At 40.5% G+C, this 22,559-nt stretch overlaps 1 protein-coding gene across 4 annotated transcripts in view; it reads left to right on the top strand.

Annotated features, from left to right (window-relative positions):
* IGF1R (insulin like growth factor 1 receptor) overlaps nucleotides 1-22,559 on the top strand; it is a 192,348-nt gene that overhangs the window by 146,765 nt on the left and 23,024 nt on the right. For all 4 annotated transcript variants that reach the window (XM_075506285.1, XM_075506284.1, XM_075506283.1 and 1 more), the window contains exons 3-11: nucleotides 387-699; nucleotides 3,327-3,472; nucleotides 5,325-5,469; nucleotides 11,977-12,191; nucleotides 14,173-14,299; nucleotides 15,655-15,893; nucleotides 16,340-16,507; nucleotides 16,713-16,917; nucleotides 21,292-21,578. In XM_075506285.1, coding sequence (XP_075362400.1) covers nucleotides 387-699; nucleotides 3,327-3,472; nucleotides 5,325-5,469; nucleotides 11,977-12,191; nucleotides 14,173-14,299; nucleotides 15,655-15,893; nucleotides 16,340-16,507; nucleotides 16,713-16,917; nucleotides 21,292-21,578 — 1,845 coding nt within the window. The remainder of the gene's footprint in view (nucleotides 1-386; nucleotides 700-3,326; nucleotides 3,473-5,324; nucleotides 5,470-11,976; nucleotides 12,192-14,172; nucleotides 14,300-15,654; nucleotides 15,894-16,339; nucleotides 16,508-16,712; nucleotides 16,918-21,291; nucleotides 21,579-22,559) is intronic.

Here is a 22,559-nt window from a genome sequence, read left to right as displayed (position 1 = left end):
GAAAGACAAGAAATGCTTAGAAAGACAGTAAGTCAGCACTTAAAAAAAAAAAAAAAAAATTAACCATAATACTAGGGCTGTGGAATAGGTTCCAGTACTTGGCTGTTTCCATTATCCTTACGTTGATCTTGCGTTCTGCAGTTTTCTTCATTATTTTAATTGGCTCATGTTATAAATTTGATCTCAGAAAAAGATATTTTCAGGCAACTAAAACTGAGAAAAGCAGAATTTAATTTGTCAGTTTTACAGGAGTTGGTTCTTTTGCAGAGATACTCTAGAACCTAGGGAATGAAAGCATAGAGTTGTATGGATCAGGGTTCTTCCTTAATGCCATTCACTTTATTTAGTAGCTCTTGTTCATGCTACTTTGATTTCTTGTCTTGCAGTGTGCCCCAGCTCATGTGGCAAGCGAGCCTGTACAGACCAAAATGAGTGTTGCCATCCTGAATGCTTGGGAAGCTGTACAGCGCCTGACAACAATACCGCTTGCGTGGCCTGCCGCAATTACTACTACGAAGGAGTCTGCATGCCTACCTGCCCTCCCAACACCTACAAGTTCGAGGGCTGGCGCTGCGTCACTAAAGAGTTTTGCTCCAAAGTCCCTGCCACCGAAACAAGTGAATATGAGAGATTTGTGATTCACAACGATGAGTGCATGGCAGAATGCCCCTCTGGATTCATCCGGAACGGGAGCCAAAGGTAATGCAGCTTCTGGAAAATCCGTCAGAGTTGTCATGTGCAGGTTTTTCCACCCCCTATTCTGTGGCAGCTTGTGATGCAAATTATATCAGGTAGAAATGAGAACCTACGATGGGGAATCGCATGACTGCCTGGTAAAGGCTTGCTTAGATGAATTCACCATTGAAAGGTCTGATTGTGTGTGGTCCTGTGCATTGTCAGTTGCCCTGAGTCTTCTAAAGGACTTGAGGAGGTCAGTACAATGCAGAACTAGGTCTTCAGGTAGACAGTAACAAAATGAAAGTGAAAGCCCAGGAACACAAGGTTGGAGGTTGACCAATGACCATTATCACACAGAACAAACCATAAGAGTTATCTTGCTCTGCATATTATTTGCTTTATGTGTGGTTGCATTTTAGACATATGTATTCTTTAGTGTATTTAATTTTATTTCCCTTTTTTCACTGTTTCCAGAAGATAAAAATGGTGTTCTAGAAGGGAGCAATCATGTAGATGGTGACAAAAATAATGCAGCAGCTGACAATATTATACAGAATAATTTCTTGCAAGAATGTCACTCACCTGCTCTTATTTAATTCTAACATTTGGAGTGATGCGTGCTTATGATTTTCTTATTTTGCCAGTGGTTTAAGCAAACAGCCTTAGTTGCCTACTGACCCTTGGAAGTCATAGACTTTGAGTAAAGGACAGTCAGTGTGCTAAAATTTGTAGTGCTTCTGTACTATGCTAAAAAGATGTCTTCATAGGCTGTTCTACGATGTGGGGTTTTTTGGAAAGGTGGTTGTGATGATACCTGCACCAGTTGTGTGTCTGTGCATGCATGTATGTCGTCCATCTGTTCAATCAAATAGTAAGGCAGTCTCCAGTTGACATTTGGATGTAAGCAACTTAACACTGCCTTTGCTGGAATCCAGATATTCACCTGAGAAATGTTTCTTTTATTATGTACTTGAGCTTGTACTTGAGCTGTTTGAATCGCTTACACTGAAGCGCATGGCCATCCTATCTTATCCCAGTGTTGTGCTCTGCTGCAAAGACTGAAAGGAGCTCTAACTCAAGGCTAGTGAATGTTTTGTTCCTCAGAGGTGGTGTTAACAAATAGTTGCAAATGGAAAGCATTTCCAGCATTCTTTGTACATTTAGTTGAATGCCTCTTGCTTGTGTCTGCAGCTTTTAGTGGTTTGTGGCATGTTATAGTGCAGGATTTTGAAATAGGAGCTTACTACTAAAAGGAAGCTTCTTTCTTTTATTGTTTATGCATGAAAAACTGTTGTTATCAATTTACATGTTTCTTTAAAGCGCAGAAGAAAGTGGGTTCAGTTTCTTTTAAAAAGAATAAATAGTAAGTCCATCACTGTTGTCATCAGAAGCCTTTGTCTTTGGAGCTGGGTTTGGTTTTGGTTTTTGGTTTTGGTTTTTTTTTTTTCATTTTTTCCCTCTAAAGTGATAAGGTGGAGTAAGCAATAATGAACTATGAAGGAAAGTGCTAGAATAAATAGAAGAATAAAAATTACCTTGAATTGCAAAATCCATTTACCAGGAGGAGTGATCAGAAGGCATGTTCTGTGCACACATGAAGTGTTCAATTTTGAGATGAGTGTGCAGGCAGTATAACATGAAGCCTTTAAAGACCTGCTGTAACCAAAGGCTAGGCTGGCCTGAGTTCTCGTTCCTTGAGTTTGGTCACTAAAAAATGCTTACGAATGCTTGTGAGTATAAGAAGCAGGAGAAGTGAGCCTGTGCTTCAGTGTTTCCTCCCAGCTTCTGGCAATCCAATTTCTCTGAGTTCAGGGCTGTGTCTGTCTTGGTGTTTTATAGTCATTGGTGGACCCATTCTCTTTCCATCTGTGTAATCCATTTTGAACCTGCTTAGACTTCTGGCCTGTCTCTCCCAATTCTGTTGCAAATCAGTTTTGCCTTACATCAAGATGCATTCTTCTGTTCCTTTAAACTTTCTGCTTTAATACCTTTTAAGCTATAAGAAATAGTGACCAATTCACTGCTCGCTTTCTCCACGGCACTTACGACTGTATGCTCCCACAGTTGTCTTTCCTGAGTTAAAATAGCCAGGAGCATGGAATTCCCTAGTGCTGAGCTTCAAATGCTGGTTTAAGGGCATGGAGACAGACAGCTTTATAAGAACTTGAACAGTATTTTCCCATCTCCACTTCCTGGCTGGCCTATTTTTGGAGGCTGGGCCTGGATTAGCATGAAACTTCACGGCACTCTGAGGCTGTCTGCATAAATGAGAAGGGTGCTCTTTCTGAGTATAATTAAGTTAGAGTAAACGTCTAATTGCAAGGGCACTAGGTTTTACCTGAAGTGCCTTTGACTTTGGAAGGACCACAAACCCTTTCAGAAGCTGGCAGACAGGGGGTATGGGTCCATTCATTCACTCCCGTGTTGCTGTAAACAGGAGGTGCACACTCCAGCCTCTCTGGAGTCCAGCAGGCAAGTGTGCCGAGTTATCTGCAGCCCTCTGCAGAAGTATGGTAACTTTCATTCTAGCTTGAAGGATTTGTCTAAGCTTTAGAGGGAAGTGTCTTTCAAAATTTAACTCAAAGTACTCCGTAGACTCAGAGTTGCATATCATTGCTTATTTTCAGTCTCCCTTTCTTTCCTAACAGCATGTTCTGCAGTCCTTGTGAGGGGCCTTGCCCCAAAATTTGTGAGGACGGGAAAACGAAGACCATTGACTCTGTCACATCAGCACAAATGTTGCAGGGATGCACAATTCTCAAGGGAAATCTGCTGATTAACATCCGTCGTGGAAGTAAGTGATTGCCCTCTCTTCATGAACCTCTGATAAGGCTGCTTTTAATATTTTTTCCTTTTGTCTGTCAGCATGATGATAAGAACATTAAAAACTCAGCAAACTGTTTGCTTTCCAGTCCCATAGCGGTGCTCCTATTTGATTTGGCCCACTGTAGCACCATTCTCCAACATGTGGATGGAATAGGTATTCAGCTACCAAGTTATAAAGCAGTGAAAGCTGGTATTTTTGTTAGCTTTTTTGGCCGGACAGGGAACCAGGATTAGGCAGTGAGATGAGCAGTAGTCCCAAAGGAATAATAAAGGCCTGAGAAGGTGGAAAAGTTGAAAATCCTTGCATCTGGGTAGGTAAATAACTTGCCTGCAAGTAGGGCATGGCACTGTAAGACTGCATATCCTCACATTTTAAGGCAAGATGTGGTGTCTTGCTAAAACATGGAATCCAGAGTGCTGAGAGCTTGTATAAAGCGTAGCATTGTGCCTCTGGATGGTCATCATTAGTGAGCTGGCCACCTGTGTCGCATGTCTTGAACAAGCTCTGGATTAAATTTGTCAGAGCAGTGATTCATCAGCCAGGGAAGTGTTGACAGTTGATGAGCTCTTAAAAGCAGAGTAAAAATCGCTGTTAGTTTTTATTGGAAATGTATCTCCCTATGGAAGGTCCCTTTTGGTTTCATGAATAAGGTTGAAAGATTGAGATATATTTGATTCCTTTCCTCCTGCTGAATGAAAACTTCAGGGTTTAGAAACAGCAACGTGTGGATTATTTCACTTGTCGTCCCACTGCTACAGGTACAATCTTCCCTTATGGGAGATGTTCCAGTTACCTGGGGCAAGTGTGGGTTTTTTTATTTTTTAAGTATTATCTTAGACTGCTGAAGAGCATCTTCTTCCTCCCAGCTTATTTGGTATGGGAACCAGCCATTGGTATTTGGTAACTGGGCTTCCCAGCCATCTGTTAGGACTTCAGTTTGTTCATGGCAGCAAACACACCCCGTAGCAGCTTCTCCCATCCTGAGTGCTTAAAAACTTCCCCTCGCGACTGCAACGTAACTTCGCAGGATAATGATGCCAGGCAATGGGCGTGGGCCAGGGATTGCTGGAGGTAAGGACTGCAAAGCTTGAGCCTTGTGAAGGATGGAGTGTTGCAGACCTACGCAGGGACAGTACAGTTCCTAGGGAGGGAGCAGTACTGAAGAGTAGAGCTTGCTCTGCAGTCATTTTAATAATTCATTATAGAAAAATCACCTTTAGCAAACTATAGGGAACATGCTCCATGGCATGAGGACATCAGTTACGGTTTTATCTTTGCTGTTTCATCAAGAGTTCTCAGTTTTGTAGCCAAAGCTTTTTAGGTCACTGAAAGCAATGCTTTATGCCTCAGAGAAGAGCAATAGCATACCTCCACCTCTTCATCTTCAGTCTCATTCTCTGTTTTCCAATGGAGCTTTCTGCCTGAGCTTTGCCCTGTAGCCGAAGAGCAATTTGCCCTGTAGCCGAAGAGCAATTGCAGTCTCATGGATGTGTACATTTACACAAGGGTCTTTTCATTCCTGCCAGAATGCTGGCTCAACATTTGGTGCTGGCTTCAGAGTCCAATGTCCATGGAAAAAGCAGGTATACCAGTATGGAAAAGCAAGACTGGTTTTCCACTGTTGCTCTGTGGCTTTATTTTGCCCTTCAACCATGTGTCCGCACAGGCAACTGTTACTGGGGGAGGAATACCAGTGTGTCTCATTTTCAAAAGCAACAAATACAAACATTGTCTTTTACTGAGCTAATACTGCATTAAGCAGAATAGCAGTTAAAGCTATGAATTCTGCAATAATAAAATTACATTTTTCTTACTGTAGATAACATCGCCTCAGAACTGGAGAATTTTATGGGTCTGATTGAGACAGTAACAGGGTATGTGAAGATTCGTCATTCCCATGCATTAGTCTCCCTGTCTTTCTTGAAGAACCTGCGGTATATTCTAGGAGAGGAACAGGTGGACGGGTAAGTGTTCAGATATTTGTAGATGCAATTTCACTTTAATAGAAAGCCACAGAGAATAAGTCTCCTAATAAACATTCATGCGCCATTTATAGAATCTTCTCTTCCACTAATAGGCAGTGTTTTTCTCCTAATGAACACCATTGCACAGTCATTGCTCATTTGGATTACTATCCAAATCAGCATATTAAATTGAGTATATTAAAAGTATTTTTATGGTAACTTTACTGTTGCTTTTCACTTTAGGTTTTTCTAGGGAGATGATAAAGTGTCTTCATTTCTTCTTTTTGCTCTATTTGAGAAAAGAGCATCTTCAGAAACAATTGGATTTCCTTGCAGTTCTTTACTGTTGGCTCTTAGCAGAGTTTTATGGAGAATGTCAGCTGAAAGGAAACCTGAACTTTACTAACCAAGGAGTGCAACTGGAAGTGACCTAACTAGTACAAAATAGACTGCAAGTTGCAATTGTTCGCAGCTCCTTGAAATGCTAATATTAAATGAATTCTCTGTCGAGCAGGAAAACAACTGGTCAGGAAAAGTAAAATTGATTCCTTGAAATGTTTGTTGTGGGTTATTTTGCTTCTATAATTACACAATGTGTGATACTTTCTGCTGTATATAACTCCTATGATGGTAAGAGATAGTCAACTGAGACAGAAGTTTTTACCTTTGCAGAACTTGCAGTGCTGAGGTGTGGTGATGGTCCCTCAGCAAACTGTCTTGCTCTTTCTCTTCCTGAATCAAGTAGCCATCCCAAGTTTAAATTGGTGTTCTCTGGGAGAAATAAGTCTCCCTCAGTAATGACAGGACTTTTAAATGAAGATTTTGGGGGAAATCATATAAGAAAAGGTGGTGGGAAGGTCATGGGAAAGGTTGGTTGTGTCTGATTTATCTGCCCCGACAGGATAAAGTTACAGCATGAGGGATTCTTCACAACCTCCTTTTTTCTCTCAGGCTAGTCTTTGGTCAGCCTTGAATTCTTAAAATTCCACCATCTGACAGAGCAAGTTAAAGGGCAGCTCTTCATCCTGCACTTGAAAAGCATGCTGTCTTTTTCAGTAAGAACACTGGCTCTACGGAAAAGCTTGTTTCTAATTGCAAATCCTAGAGGCTTGTCACTTTGCTGAGCACAAGGCTCATTCAGCCCACTTACGATGTGGCGTGCTCTCACAGATACTCCGATTATTGATTTGTCTTTTCTTCTCTCTCCCTCTCTCCTTTGCTCTCTTTAAATTTGAGTTTAGCTTTGTGTTTCAAGCAGTAATTATGTTTATGGTACCTTGTATGTCAGCAAGCAGAGCTGATATGAAGGGAAATGGCAGGTTTTTAAATCAGATTCCCAAATAGAGAAGTAAATAGGTGCAGCTTTGAAGAGGAAAACAGGGCTGAGTGGGGAAGGTAAAACAGATCTATAGTAAAGAGCTACTTGTGCTAAAATTTACCCATGCTAGGAAATTACTGCAGTTACATAGTTTGGGTTAGGGGCAGTCTCTTTGCTTGGAAAACGCCTAGCATAATTTAGGCATTACCACAGTCTAAATAACGTTTCCAAAAATACTTAGGTGGAAGTAAGCACCTGGCAAGGAAGGACTGAGCTTGAACAATTACTTTGGCAGAGTTATGAACAACAGGGAGTGGGGTCTTAACCTGGGAAGTACTGGGCTGCTGGAACAATAGCTGTTTATGCCAGCATTGCCTTGGGGGGTGAGAGAGAGGTTAACTTAAGATCCATTATGATAGTTGTTCATTACACGACTGACCCCACCACCGCCGTCCCTCTTTTTTTATTGACCTGGACTAACAAAACTGTACTTCAGTATTTCTTTCTTCCTTATTCAGTTGCTGGTGCCTGCCTTGGTTATCACAGAAAATGGAAAGCTTAGAGGGAATTTACATTGTTTGCTTTCAGAGTATTCATTGCCTCTCTTGAACACCATATCTGTAGTGAACGTGCTCCCATGGCAAGAAAAAAATCTCTCCTTGCAAATAGGGAAACTGAAATGGAGATGTGCTGGAGGGGTCTCAGTGTCTGTTGCAGGATTTTGATTCGTAGTCTGGTGTTCACTCTGCCAGGCCCCTCTGTCCTGTGCTGGGGTGCTGTGTCTTTGTTGCTGTCATTGACTGCAGCTGCCATGTTGATGGATGGCATGTGGGCAGCACTTCTCAAAGCATCTCCAGGTTGGGTACCTGGAAAATGAGCAATTTGTGGCCTTCAGGAGCAAGCAAGAAGATGGTGACTGAGGAAGAGTTCCTGTTGTGGCACTGACCAGCTGCTGACGTTGTATTTCAACTGCTGCAGCAAAATGGGGACAGTCTCTACAAAAGCAAAACACACACACACACACACACACACCCATTTTCTGCATAATTTCGCAAGCAGAAGCATCAGTAGCTGTCAGGCTTGTTGGAAGGTGTGAACAGGATCTCTAGCTGTTGGATGGCTCCTCACTGAAGACTTTACGGTTTGTTTTCCTGGGATCATTATTGTCAGATTATGGTGGATTCAGACAGTTGGCATGATAGCAGCAAGGCTTGTTCTAGCCACAGCATTTCAACAAAGCAGTCACCCTGTGTGTGAGAGTGTTTTAGGAATGAATAACGCCCTCTGGGCTGCTGGTAAACATGGGTGGTGAGCATGTCTGCAGTGGCAGGCTCCTATGGGGGAATACTCCTCAGCTTTGTTTTTGTTTAAGGACAATCTGTAAAGACAGTGTTTCTCAGTCGCCCATGTGTAAGTGAAGTTTCAAAAAGTGAGTTGGGGAGTTTGTACACTGAGGTGTGAGGCTGGGGGGTGTGTGTGTGTGTGTGTGTGTTAAGAAACTCATCAGTCTAGCTTTGCGAGCCAGACAAGAAAATACTGAACTTCAGTATTAGTAAGGCATGTTACTTCCAAATCGAGAAGTTAGTATAAAAGCCCCTGGTTTCCTACCCATGTATTTGCCAGTGGAGATGCAATTCTTGGCCAAAATCAGCTGTTTCTAAGTTGCTTACAATTTGCATTAGCAAGGTGTATAAGTATCTGTTAGATACTCTGTTAATAACCTGAGTGGTTCTGTTCAAAGTGCTGGTGGGCAAACACGAGCAGAAGAATATATCAGCATTATTACAACATTAGCAATGTTTTGGAATTTCATAAAGTTCAGGCTTGTAGAGAAATACTGAAGAACGAACCTGTTTAAAGAGAGACTATCACATGGAGCGTTTTGTTCAAGTATTGTCCTCCATATTGTTCTCTGTTGTGGTGTTGTGCTATATATGTTTGACTCTGTTGTCAGGTCCTCATCAGGGGTCAGGGTCACACTGTGATACAGGTGTAGAACATACACCATGTTAATAGACAGTTTCTAGCCACCATGTGGCATGTTTTGTGTATGTAAAGCAGTAAGAGTTTTCCTTTTCTCCTGTCTCTTACTGGTTGATGTCCTAGCTATCTGGTCTAGTGGGATTTTCGGTCTTTCTCATCATTGTAGCACTGAGAGATGAACGTCTTATATTCTGTATGTCCTGCAGGGTTGCTTGTCTTGTCCCAGGGTAGTCAGTCTGCCATAAACCTCTGCCGCCTGGTTGTCTTCTGTAGCCAGCTCATCCACTGCGCTCATTCACAGTCCTGTGCCAGTTCTGCTTCCCCTTTTGGTGCAAGTCATTTGCCTTTACAGATCATGCATTGCTCTTATTAACAGTGTACTTATCTGGTCATTATTCTTTTCAGGAGTTTTTTGTGTCCTTTATGCTATGGAGGGGAGTAAAGGGTGATTGAAAGCTTGTTGAAACGTTTTCATGACCCACATCTCCTTTTGGTTTGGATCTTATGTTCTGCCTCATAGCTTTACGATGGGTGAATGTGCACAGATGTAGCATTGCATGCAGATACAGTGTGAAGCAGGTTTTTTAATATATGCAGTCAATAGTTAAGTGGCTGTGGGTGCTCTGCAGTTGGGGATACACATCATGTTGTGGGAATTCTCCCTTGTGGGTGTGCATGGGCTATGCAGGTTGCCTTGAGGCTTTTTATGGCAAGCCTGGGACCAGATGTGCTTCCTACTCCTGTTCAGAGGTTTAGCCTGCCGTTCAGAGGTTTAGCCTGCCCTTCAGGCCATAATTTCCAGTCATTCCCCTTACTTACTGTCTCCAGGGTTTGATTGGCTGTGCTTTGTTTTCCTACAGTGAATCTTTTATTCTTTCCATGCTATCTTCCTTGGCATCCTGGTTTTTTCCACAGCTGTTAGAGCCAAAGTCTGATATAATCTTTATTTATAACCTGAGCCCTAAGTGCACTCTAGTTGCCCTCTGCTCCACCTTTCAAGCCATGCAGTGCTGCACCTCTCCTGTGACTGAGACTGTATATAGCCCTCCAAATGTGGTTTCCCTGGTGCTTTGAATGGTGCTAGAAAAACTTCCACTAATTTATACTTTCAGTGTATATATGAACCCTTCAGACCTGTTTGCCTTGCCTCAGACGGCTGCTCAAACTTGTGCAGATGGCTTTAACATATGAGCCACAGTAACTCCTAATTCTGGCCCAGTCACTGTGCAGTTGTGTAAAGCACCAGTGTGTGTGCTTGATTTGCCTCATCTATTCACACTCTTGAAAGCTTAGCCACATTGCTTTAATACAAGAATTATCTCTAGTGTATAAAGCATAATTGCCACAGTTGGGAGCACGAGGCAGGCTTGGCTGTTATTAAATATTTAAGATGATTTCTGTAGTTGTGGAGCCACACCTCTGTTTATTGTGTTCAATCTGAGTCCAGCTTTTTGGGTCTTTCCTGAAAAGCTTAGTTGCCATCACTTAATCACGCAGCTAATTATGGTGAAGTGTCATCTTTTCAGCAGTGCACAGGGAGCTGCAGGGATTTTAGTCATCTGTAACAGAGTAATAGGTGTCTCAAACACAGTTTTTGGTGATGTCTGTCAAATCCCACATGCAGTTTAGCATCCTTGTTCTCTCCTGACAAGATGCATTTAAAGCACAAACATGTATGTGCTCCGTTGTCAACTGAGCGCATTCTTCTCAGCCTCTGTCTGAAGTGGTACCAGGTATATCAACTTCATTAGCAGTCAAGTCCTGGATAATTAGGGGATAGTTGGAAATAGGAGAAACCACTTCTCTTTCACATTGTTCTGAAAATACACTTGGTGTTTTGGTATCTTACAAGGAACTGCAACCGTGGTCTGTGCAGATTGCAACCAGAATGCACCGTTTTCACTTCAGGTTGGGTGAGGGAGGAATTAATGCTAAATTTTAAATGAAGTAGTTGAAGAAAAACTATAAATGAGTAGTATGTTAGCTTCTTATGAGCCACATGGTTTGTCTGCCATGTTACCTGGCAGAAACTCTGACTGTAGTTAAAAGGATTTGTAGAAAGCCTAGTTTAACTACGTTGACTGGGGCTTACCAGTGCAAAATGGCTTGCAGAAGTTGCAAGGTTTCATTGTGTTATTAATGGATTTTATGTTGATGTAGTTAACGTTGGTGGGACTTTCCACGGAATAGTATAATAAATGCTGCCATGATGGGTTGGTTTGATTTAGGTTCATCAGCTACACAGACCTTTAACTCATTTCCCAATTGTGCATTCGTGTCCCTACTGTCCCAAAATGTAAGTGTCTTTGCAGGTGTTGTCTTGCTGCTGATGTAGAGCCTATAACCTTGCTTTTGTTGCACCTGTTTTTTGTTGGGGTTTCTTTTTTTTGTTTTGTTTTGGGGGTTTTTTTTGCAATTCAGCACAATTGAGTGGTACCAGGAATTTCTTCTTAATATATAAGAGGATTTACACAAACAATTTTGCATTTAGTATCTGTGGAAATAAAGGATGTTCATGTTATTCCACTGCTGTGCTTAGGGAGTGGGCTCAGCACATGCTGCTGCCTATGTTGTTCTGTACTTTGAAGTGTGGATTCTGTGCTCTGCAGTCAGTGCAACTGTTTACTGTCAGGTTTTGATGTATAGGCACAACTGTACTTGGCACACTGTAGGAAACCTTTACTGGGCCAAGAGGTAAACTAAGACAGAGAGGCAAGGAAACCTCACTATGCGGACTCTTATAGTTACTTTTGTAAACATAAGCAAGACAGCTGTGTTGATGATTGTATTTTATTGTCAGACCTGCACCATGCTTTTCTTCCCATAAAGTACATAAAGTTACTGCTTCCCATTTGCCACAAAATGGAAAATCCAGCGTAGAGACCTGCTGTTCAGAGGACATGAATTTATATTCCTCATAGGAGCTTCTATACAATTATTAAAACACATGTTGGAGTGGGCTTTATATGGTGTGGTGTCAGCCGTGGGGTCCTGTGTTACAGTCATTTCCCTGCCCTCTGACCAAAGTGAGCATTCAGGGAAAACTTGCTCCATGGGAGAGAAGAAAATCCTTTACTCTGCTGAACACCAATTTAAAGTAATAAGAGGAAACACACTGTTTTAAAGTTTGCGTATAGTAAGGTATTCTTGGTTGGAATTGGCTATGAATTAAAACTAATATTTTTCCTTCAAAAATTTCCTTCTAGGAATTATTCCTTCTATGTGCTTGACAACCACAATCTTCAGCAGCTGTGGGACTGGAACCATCATAACTTGACTATCAAGGAGGGGAAAATGTACTTTGCATTTAACCCTAAACTGTGTGTTTCTGAGATCTACCGTATGGAGGAAGTTTCAGGAACCAAGGGACGACAGAGCAAAGGAGATATAAATCCAAGGAACAATGGGGAGAGAGCCTCTTGTAAGTAAACAAACAAAGAAAAATCTTGAGGCAAACTGTGTAGGAGGGTGTCACAAAAAAACCCAAACCTACACACTGCCACACAATATTTAGAGTTCAGAAATTACAGTAGGCTTTCAGTCGTTCTACTTACTCAATTTTTAAAATGTAGCTGTGAAAGTATGTTTGCATGCGTGGAAAATTATGTGGTTACATAGTTACGAACTCATCTGTAAAAACCATTTGATGAAGACGACTGCTTTCCAAATACCCTTTTTTGTGACAGCAGCATTGTATACCAATAGGAACATACCTGGGAAATGAGAAATAAAATCTAATGTTTTGGTATATCCAATGAGGAGCAGTTTCTCTGTTTCTTTTGCAAATGTACATCATTATAGGTATTTTCCTCTCTCAGATATCTACTCTTTCTTGATACTAAGGAGGCTGCTGAATAGACATCAAAACAAGCTGTTTCTGTTATGTTCAAGCTTCTTTTCAGTTCCTGTCAAATATTGTACCTTGTTGCTAGAAATGCTTGTTGTAAACTCAATTTTCTGTGCTTTGTTTTCAAATTATTTGCTTTTGAATTGAAAACACTTTTTAGTGTTCTACAGTATTCCTAAACTTCAGTGTGTCTGCATTTAATTTTGGATTCTGCAATGGTCAACGTTATTGGAAAGTCCTCTCTTGGCTTCGGTGGTCTTCACATCAGGTCACCAGGTGTAATCAACACATTTAAAAGCAATCTCTCATCTAGGAATTAAGACGACAGAATGCTTACAAATTTGACCTCATACTCAAACAGTTAGAACTGACAATGCATTTTTCTGTGGTCTATTTGTGGTGGTGTTGGAGCTGAGTAAATGAAAATAGATCTTGTGTATAAGTCAAGTCCCCTTGTTCTGGATGGTGTTTACAAAACTAGGACACGTACTCTGCTGAATGTCTCTTTAGGCATGATGCATAAATGCAGATGGCATAGATCGTTGTTGTAAGCACACTCCATTCTTTGCACATTCAATAGAGCAAAGGCTTGCAGTCCTGGAGGAGTTACAGACACACAGCCAGTCCTTACTACCACTGAGGTTAGTGCCAGCCGCTGCCTGTTTTTTTAAAAAACCATTACAGAAAGCTTTCTGACTCTGAGAAGGGGAAAAGAATCAACAAAAGCTAAACTGCCTTTGAAAAGATAGCACCAATAGTGCCAGTGTACATGAGGGTGAAAACCCCTTTATTTTCAGAGACTTCTATGGAACATTAGAAACTAACTCACAGTTGACACTTAGCACACAATTTCTTCATCCAAGAATTAAGTTTTTAAAATGCTATTTTGTTTTGGATTGGAAAGCTCAGTGAGTTGGTAGTGGGAAGCCATTCATTTCAAAGCTGCCGGCTTCCATCCAGCTCTGTTCAGAAGAGTAGCTGGAAGCTGCTGCCATCAAATGGTTGTGCCGTTTATGAACTGAGTTTTGGAGTTCTTGGTCCAGCCTCTCATGAATAGGAATGTAAACTCCTTTGTCCTTTCCATGTTGTCGATTCCCCAGAAAAGCAAATTGTAGTTGTCAAAAGTTGTGCTGGAAAGTGAGAACATAGAGGCTAGTTACTGCTCTCCACGTGCATTGGAGTTGGATGATGAATTTAGTGCTTCTAAACCAGTCCTGTGAATAAACAGGACTTCCATTCCTTGCTCAGGGAGAGTCTGAAGTAGTTTTCAAGAGCTTTCTGATAAAGCCTTAAAAGAAAATCAGCTTCAGAAAAAATAATAACAAGTAGCTCCAACATATTCTGAAACGATTGCCAAGGTCACTGCTTACCCTTAAGCACTCGCATGTAGTAGGATGAAATACGAAGCTCTGCAGAGACAAAGTCTGTTGGTATACTGTGGTATCATAGGCACTACTGGAAAGGCTAATTAGCTAAAACTGATGCCTAAGAAACAGCGAAAACTAATAGGTGATGTGATGCTAACTCTGTCATGTCTTGTCCTTTTGTATTGCAGGTGAAAGCCACATTCTGCATTTTGTTTCCAACACTACACTCAAGAATCGGATTAAACTAACATGGGAACGGTATCGCCCTCCAGATTATAGAGATCTCATTAGCTTCACTGTTTACTACAAAGAAGCGTAAGTAGATGTCGTCAGAGACTAATTGGAACATTCCAAGGGATAGTAGACAGTTCTATTCTGACTGTTTGATTTACTAGTGAGAAAAGTTAGTCAGCAAAGTCCCTTCAGGTAGTTCCTATTTCATGCAGTTTGCACGTCTCATCCAGTTTACATATTTCATCCTCAAGTTCTGCTTTTGTTCAAATTCTTTTCTTGGTGGAACACAAGCCCCCTTTAAAGAGAGGATTGTTTTGATTGAAGCCTACAAATGGATTCCAAATCCATCAGGAAGTTTCAAATTTGAAAAAAAAAAGAGATGGATGGTTTGGCTGTTCTCAGAGGTCTAATGTGGAGCTCTCCATAAGTCATGTCATTACGTTTACTGAGATCTTTTCCTTCTCTAGTCATAGTACTGACTAGAGAGCATCACAGATGAGGAGTTTGCCCTATCACCTTGATGACTTGTCTACTCAGGGTTTGGGGTTATTTAGGTTATCTAGCTTTGGTAGTTTTCTGCATTAGTATCTCTAGATAATGAAGGAGTGGGGCAGTTGCTGGAGAGATCCTAATTTCCTGGGAGGTGTCTCTGCCTTTGCACATCCTTGTAGTGTCTCAGATTTAAAATAGACAAAAATATAAATGAGCATACTAATAACTCTCCAAGTGGTTTGGAGGTGTGAAAGGGAGGTTCAGAATGCTGGTGATGGCATAAGGAGCAAGACTGCAAGACATAGAAGCACAAATTGCTAACGTCCAGTGTCGCTTGAAAAAGAATATGATTGTGATGGTGTACTGGGGTGCAATAGACTTAGTGCTGATGAGTCTATAGTAATTAATAACAAGAATAGTACTTTATATGCTCTTGCACCAGTGTTGCAACTTATGGAAAGTAGAACTATATGACTACATAAGTTTGTTTGTATTGTGTAGAAATAAAAGGGAAAAAAAGCCTGTTGGGCTGGTTAAGGCCAGTCATGGAAGTTTGGGTTCTTTATGGTAAAAAGCTCAGCCGCTATCAATAATGGTTTTGAGTTGCTTCTGTTTCATATATGCTTAGCTAAAGTCTAAATATGTCTGAAGCATTTCACTGTCTGTTTTGGAATAAAAAAAAAAAAAAAAAGATAGTGTTTTCTTGGAGAACCTTGCCTTATTGCTAGTGACTGAAGGTAAGACCTACAGCTAAAGCTGAACTCTGAATTTTGTAGTGCTTGGAAATAAATACGAATTTTATTCTGTTTTATTCTGCTATGGAAAACAAGTAAGCTTCATTTGTTTCATTGAGCAACGTTGAAGTGAGGCACTCTCATAAACACATGAAAATTTTTAGGAGAAAATAAATATTATAGTACTATTTTTTTATTTTAATATTTCAGACCATTCAAAAATGTGACAGAGTACGATGGACAAGATGCGTGTGGCTCCAATAGCTGGAACATGGTTGATGTTGACCTGCCACCAAACAAAGAGAACAATCCTGGAATTCTACTGCAGGGATTGAAACCTTGGACTCAATACGCCATTTATGTCAAGGCTGTTACCCTCACAATGATGGAAAACCATCATATTCATGGAGCAAAAAGTGAAATTGTATATATACGAACCAATGCTGCAGGTGAGAGATCCTGGGCTCTTGGGTAAGAGGTTGATAATGCTGCAGGTATGCTTACTATATTATTATGCAAGTTCTGCTGTTAATACAGAAATTGAATTTATGTGCAGATGACATACATAATGCTAGAAAGTTTCAGTAATTATGAAAGCAGTGTTAAGATTTGAACTATAGGAGGTTTTTGGAGTTAGGATTTCAGACTTTGTTCCATTGGTGAAGGTAAATTTAAGTATAGCTTCAGATTGGGACTGTACGTGCTTGCAGTTGAATCCTTAATGACCATTGTTAGTGAGACATAAGTAGGAAATCTTTTCTTTGAAATAGGATGGTGTTTTTCCTTGCAGTATAGAAACTGATTGGGATTCACTTTGAAAGCTTGCCTCGACATGCATTGTAGAATGCTCTAGATTTAAATACCTTCCTTTCTTTTTTTCTTTTTTCCCTTCTAGTGCCATCCATTCCCTTGGATGTTATTTCAGCATCCAACTCCTCATCCCAGCTGATTGTGAAATGGAATCCTCCCTCTCTTCCCAATGGCAACCTCTCATACTACATCGTACGATGGCAGCAGCAACCTCAGGACAGTTACCTTTACAGACACAATTACTGCTCCAAAGGTAGGAAAACGAAACGTGTTTGTGTTGAAATGCCTGTGACTCTTACCTGCCAGTACACTTTATTTACAAGAGGTAAAGCCTGTGCCCTGCTTCACAAGTCTTTCGTGAATAACAGCAAGTAGAAGGGAGTGGGTAAATATGGATTGTTGCTTACTCATAATATGGAGAGAAAATAAACAAGCCGCCTCTGTTCTTTCCTTTTAAGATAAAGTCCCAATTCGAAGATATGCTGATGGGACCATTGATACAGAAGAAGCTACTGAACCCACCAAGCCAGAGGGCTGTGGAGGAGAAAAAGGACCTTGTTGTGCTTGTCCCAAGACAGAGGCAGAAAAGCAAGCTGAGAAGGAGGAAGCAGAGTATCGGAAAGTGTTTGAGAACTTCCTTCACAACTCCATCTTTGTCCCCAGGTAATGGATTTTGGACACTTTCTCTTTGCAAGTGGGGCTAATAATTTCATTTTTTAACATTTTCTAGAGCTCAGGCTTCCTGGGCATGGAAGCATCTGTAGACAACACGTGAAACACATAAACATTGCCTTTCCTTTTATGTGAGACAATCCACAGCCTTACTTTGAAGTTTCTCTTACTCACTAATTTTCGTGTGTCTCTCTCAATTTTAGCTAATTGTAAGGGTTCTTACCTATATTGTTCAAGGACTTGAGTGACGGTTTCTTTTCAGAGTCAAGAGTCACTTGAGGAGCTCTTTGTCTATAAGGGTTTCAGAGATGAGCAACATGTGGCAGACAAAGGGTTTCACATGTGATCTTTCTCTAAATAGCCATTTAAGTGCTTGAGTTCCTAATCTGAAGATTTATTTGCCTTTGAGTTTGGGGGCATAGTTACCTCGTAGAATTGAAACTGGTCTTCCTTTCTCACTGCACTAATTGCAAAGGGCATATTGGTTTCCTGGGTCTGTGCTGCAGAGAAATATTAAATATGACCACTATTCCATGATAAACACTACCGCTTACACATTAAGTGGAATAGTAACGATTTTATGCTGCAACACAGAGTAGATACTACTGAATTATATGGTGATTTTGATTCTTGAGTTTCCAATATATTCTCCATGTAAGCTGTTCTTACTTTAGATAATTGGATCCTGGGGCCTAGCACACAGCGTATAGCTGTTACGTTACAGTCTATAAGCAATCAGATTTCAATTGTGCGTGTTACTCATTGTCTCTGTTGGCAGGTGAAGTTTATGGTGAAGTCCTGTGCTTGAGAACTCTAAAGTGTGGCTTTGCTGCTCATGAAAACTGGTTTATTTCCCTCTCCATTGTGATTTTTGGATCTTTATTCAAGGACGTGTTGGATCGAGAACTTGTTTGGGGTTGGGACTGTGATGTGTGCAGCGCTTCTTAGCTTTGTGCAAAAAATAAGGAACTAAATACTGCCTCTCTTTGGAAGTGCTAAGTGTTGTATCTGAGCTGTGTTTGAGTCACATTTAGCATTTGTGGTTGTATTTGTGCAATGAGAACCAATGAGAACCAGCAGCAAAGATGCGGTACAGAGAAGTAACAGCCAGCATGACTGGCCAGGATGTAATTCCTGGGCAATGTGAAATCTTGTAAATGTGATCTGATTTTGGACTTGGTGAAATAGCATAGCAAGGAGTTTTGAAAGGTATGTGTCAGGTCTAAACTACTTGAATGTCTATTACAAATGAACTTTTTTATTTCACCAGAGCTTTGTCACTTAAAATGTGTTGTTTATCATCTCCCAAATTTTCTTGCAATCCCCCCCTCCCAAAGGAAACTCATAGAACCTTGGACTTGGGCAGTAACAAATAAACTGACCAGTTCACAAAGAATTTCCTGAAAGCTTGACTGTTTCCCTTTTTTCTTAACTTACTGTCATAAGGGTGGGGTTTGTAACAGCAAGGGCAGATAAGGTACGACTCAGAAATAGCTGCATAGCTAAGCAACTTTAAAGAGACTGTATGTCAGGGAAATTAAAGATTATGAGCTAGTGAGGTGTCTCCATAGGACAAATCTAAGCAGCTTGTTACTTGCAGATGTTGTCGGGTTTTTTTTTCTTTTCTTTTCTTCTCTTCTCCCTCTTTCCCAAGGGAGAAGTTCATTAATGTGTTAATGCAAGCCTCAATAGTAGTATATGTCTCCAGTGTTCTACCTTTCTCCAGGATATCATAAAAGAGATGCAGCATGTAATACAGCGTGAAAATATTTGACTGGGTGGTTTTAAGGTTGTTTAAAAAGCCTGTTGATCTGATCTTGTGTGCAACTTCTGGATGACCCCATGTGTATTACTGCAGTGGTGAGGTAGATTTGAAACATTAGGATTATGGTTAGTGTTGAAGAGACACTCACAACCACACGAGGATGAGTTATTCGTCAAGGTTTTTGGTTCTCTAATGAGCAGGATGAGATGGGCTCTGTGTGTAGTAGAAGCTATCTGAGAAGTAACATTAAAATTGCCATAAAGTATGAGACAGTTCACTTTTATGTTAAATGACCCACTTTTTTTTTCTTCTTTTTAATTTCAGTTTGATTTAATTTTTTATAGTGTTATTTTCTAATTTTTCTCTTGCATTTCTCTTCCTTCCTCTCCTTAACCGAATAGATGAATTTTCATGGTTTTCTCTAGCCTTTTCCTTATTTCCTTGGATACTTGTTTTTTGTCTTTATCTTGTGCCATTCATGAAAGCAGGAAGCTGCTTGACAGAAAAGCAATGGTGTCAAATATCTTGATGTTTTAATCATGTGTGCCTTGTGGTTATCCTGCAGGTCTTTTTCTCTTCCTGATACGACTGTAGTTTTCACCAACAAGTTTTGTGTTGCTTTCTCTTTACCTTTTTCCCCAAAAGGCGAGGTAGGACTGTACTTTTTTTTTTTTCCCCTTAAACCACCCCCCACCCCCCGATACCACCAAAGAGTTGAAACTTCAAGCATCCCATAAAAGCAGTGATAGACAAATTCATGCCTTTTGGGTTCTTGCGTTAGCACGTGCTTTTGTGGTTGATTGAAAATGAACTTTTTATTTTCACTGCTTTTATCACAAAATCTGTGCAAATGTTCATCATTTCAGTGCTGGGCATCCCATGTACTTTTAGCAGTTCAAAAGTTTGTTCGTTCATTCCATTGAATTAGAGCAATAAATGAATACTCACCCTGAGCAAGGTGAATAGCTTTAGTAACTTCTGTAAATACCAGTGTAGAGGAGGCACAAGTGCTTACATCTCCTATGAAATTCCCCCATACCCTACTGACAAGTTACGACATTCGCTTGTGTGTAGCTTAAAACAATTTCTTGGTAACTTTGGAGGTTTTTTCCTTGTCTTCATTTATTTCTGTGCTGTGGTTTACATGGGATCTGACAGTGTAAAAAAGACTACTCAAGACATAGTAAAAGGATTTTGGAAAATTTTGTAGTGAACTTCTAAAAAAAATTTCATCCAACCTCTGCCAGAAGATTTCAAAACCAAGTCAGCCTGTTTTTTGGCTCTCTCTGCAGCATGCTGTTTTGTGGCTGGATGTACTAAGACGGTATATTTGACAGCGAATTAACTTCTCCTGTTGAGTCATCTTTCTTCCTGTTGTGTGTTTGAGGGAGGCCTTATTTGCCTGATTTGTAACTCGCTCTCTGATAGAAATGTGTTAGACTTCAGCTTTGTCCTTCATAACCCTTGCACTTACCGGGTGCTAAATGGGCACTGGCTAAGTGGTTTCAAGCGGGATAGGATTCAAGCCAAAACTGTTTTTGTAATGTGACTCTTCTTACATTCTTCTTTACCTCCCCTGGTGCATTGCTTTCCAGGTGTGAGCAGTCCTGCAAACTTAGGAGACTAGGAGAGCAGGAGCTGGAAAAGCCAGCTTGCCCTGTGTAATTAGTGCTCCTGTGCGAAACAGCCTTGGATCTGACACAAGACCAAGTGACAAGTCTAACATGTAGCAATTGTGTGTTGGTTAGCTAATACCATCCAAATCTTTGTAAGAGTATTTTCGTATTGACGCTTGTACTGATACTCAGGCCTGTCCACTACAACAGTTTCTTAGACTAGAGAAAATAGTAGTGTTGCTGTAAATCCTTGAGTTTTTAACTCTGCATAAATTTAATACAGGTGCCTGTAAGGCAAAGAAAAGTTGCTCAGTGAACTCTTTGCTATACACAATATTAGTACTGTGTTTTCTCATATAGGAAGATTGTTCCTTTGCAGAGTTTTTGTTTGGGTGAGAGAAGTGGAGAGACATCAATTACCACACATTAGTGGTGGTTAACATTCATGGTCTTCAGCTACCCTCCAAGGTTTCTTTTCTTGGTGCAATACATTCAATGTTCTGTAATTTCATTGCCACTGAAAAGAAAGTTTCAGTTGCCTACTGCGAGTTAGCTTTGCTAATCCAGCAAACTTCAAAACAAGTTTTTTCCCTAACTGTTTCAACCTTTAACATCTGATTTTTATTTTAAATGTCAACATTACTGTCATTAAACACAAATCTAGGATGTTTATTGAATAACAGTGAAGCCATTTTTGCTATTCAGTTTATTGTGTGAGGTCAGAAGTTTGCACGTTTATCTTGGGGCGCAGTGTGAGCTTCAGAGTTTTGATTGGTTTCTGACCAAAAGAGAGAGTAATAGGATGTGCTGACATGTGGCAGGTTCAGATTAAGAGAAAGCTTTCGTCTTGTTTTGGAGTTTCCTTTATTTAGCTTTTTTAATTGCAGAGTTACCTATTTTACTGGGGGTTTTTTGCACAGAGCTGGAGGAAAAGTGGTGTTTCGCTGAAGAGATCTTTTCTATATCTGTCTGTTTGCTCCACAGACCTGATCGGAAGCGGAGGGACGTGTTCCGAATCGCAAATGCCACTTTGGCCACTCGAAACAGGAATGTGACTGGGACAGATCACTTCACCAACGTTTCTGACTCGGAGGAGAGTGAGGTGGAATACCCGTTCTTTGAGACCAAAGTGGATGGCAAGGAGAGAACTGTGATCTCCCATCTCCAGCCTTTTACTCTTTACCGCATTGATATTCACAGCTGCAACCATGAAGCTGACACACTTGGTTGTAGTGCTTCCAACTTTGTCTTTGCAAGAACCATGCCTTCAGGTATGCTGTCACGAGTATAAAGCTTTGTTTTATTTTCTGGGGAGAAATCAATCTCAGGGAGAACAAGCCCTCCAAAAACAGTTAGAAAAACATTGGGGTATAATAAAAAAATTATATGCAAGGAAATAAATTGGAACTATATAAAACTTCGTTACAGTAGTTTAATGTCGTTGACTGGTCTCTTGTGTGTACTGAGTGATATGTACTGAGTCTGTCCTGTGATCTGGAGAAAGGTAGAAGTGTGTGCATTGACTACTGGGATAATGATGAGAGAATCCATTTCCCAGTGATATAGGTATAACCACAGACATGGTGGGTTGAAAGGTTTTATTCTTCAGTTCCCTGTATGCTGAATAGAGACAGAGGAACGTTTCTCAGCTAATGTTTAGTTTTGCTGTGTTCACTCTGAACTGTTTGCAGATGTTAGAGTTTTGCTGGTGGGAATGTTTGCCAAATGTTTCTTCTGTCACAGAATGACCATGCATTTGTCCAGCTTGGAAACAGGAGGAGTACTGTGTTGCTTTGTGCCCAATTGCCGGCATCTAGAGTACTTCAAATAGGAAGCATTGAATGCTGTACTCATGTTTGGGACTTTTACAGATTGTACTTCTTCTGAGAAGAATAGAGATGATTTTAGTGTAAGCTTATATGCATCCAGCAAAGAGCTTGTGACTCTAGCAGATGTCTGGGAATATTTGATGCAGAATGGCAGCAATTTTGTTTTGTTTCTGGAAGGAAAGACTATCATAATCCAGATCCAGCTGTGTCAGTAAAAAAGCAAAAAGTATTGCTTATTTCAAGGAAATAAGGAAATCTGTGAGATCAGGGAAAAGGAAATAAGTGTTCCCAGATTTTTAGCACATGGCTCTGAAAATTAAAGGCTAAACAATTCTGTTTTCTTCTAAACCTAACAACTGTATTTTTGAAAAAGTGGTCTTTTTTCTTTGACTGAACTGGTCTTCATATTCCTGTTAAGTTTTG

The sequence above is a fragment of the Mycteria americana genome, chromosome 6, assembly GCF_035582795.1.
Source record: "Mycteria americana isolate JAX WOST 10 ecotype Jacksonville Zoo and Gardens chromosome 6, USCA_MyAme_1.0, whole genome shotgun sequence".
NCBI classification, from domain to species: Eukaryota; Metazoa; Chordata; class Aves; order Ciconiiformes; family Ciconiidae; genus Mycteria; species Mycteria americana.
The sequence above is the reverse complement of the archived record's forward strand: the minus strand, read 5'-3'. Positions and strand labels throughout refer to the sequence as shown.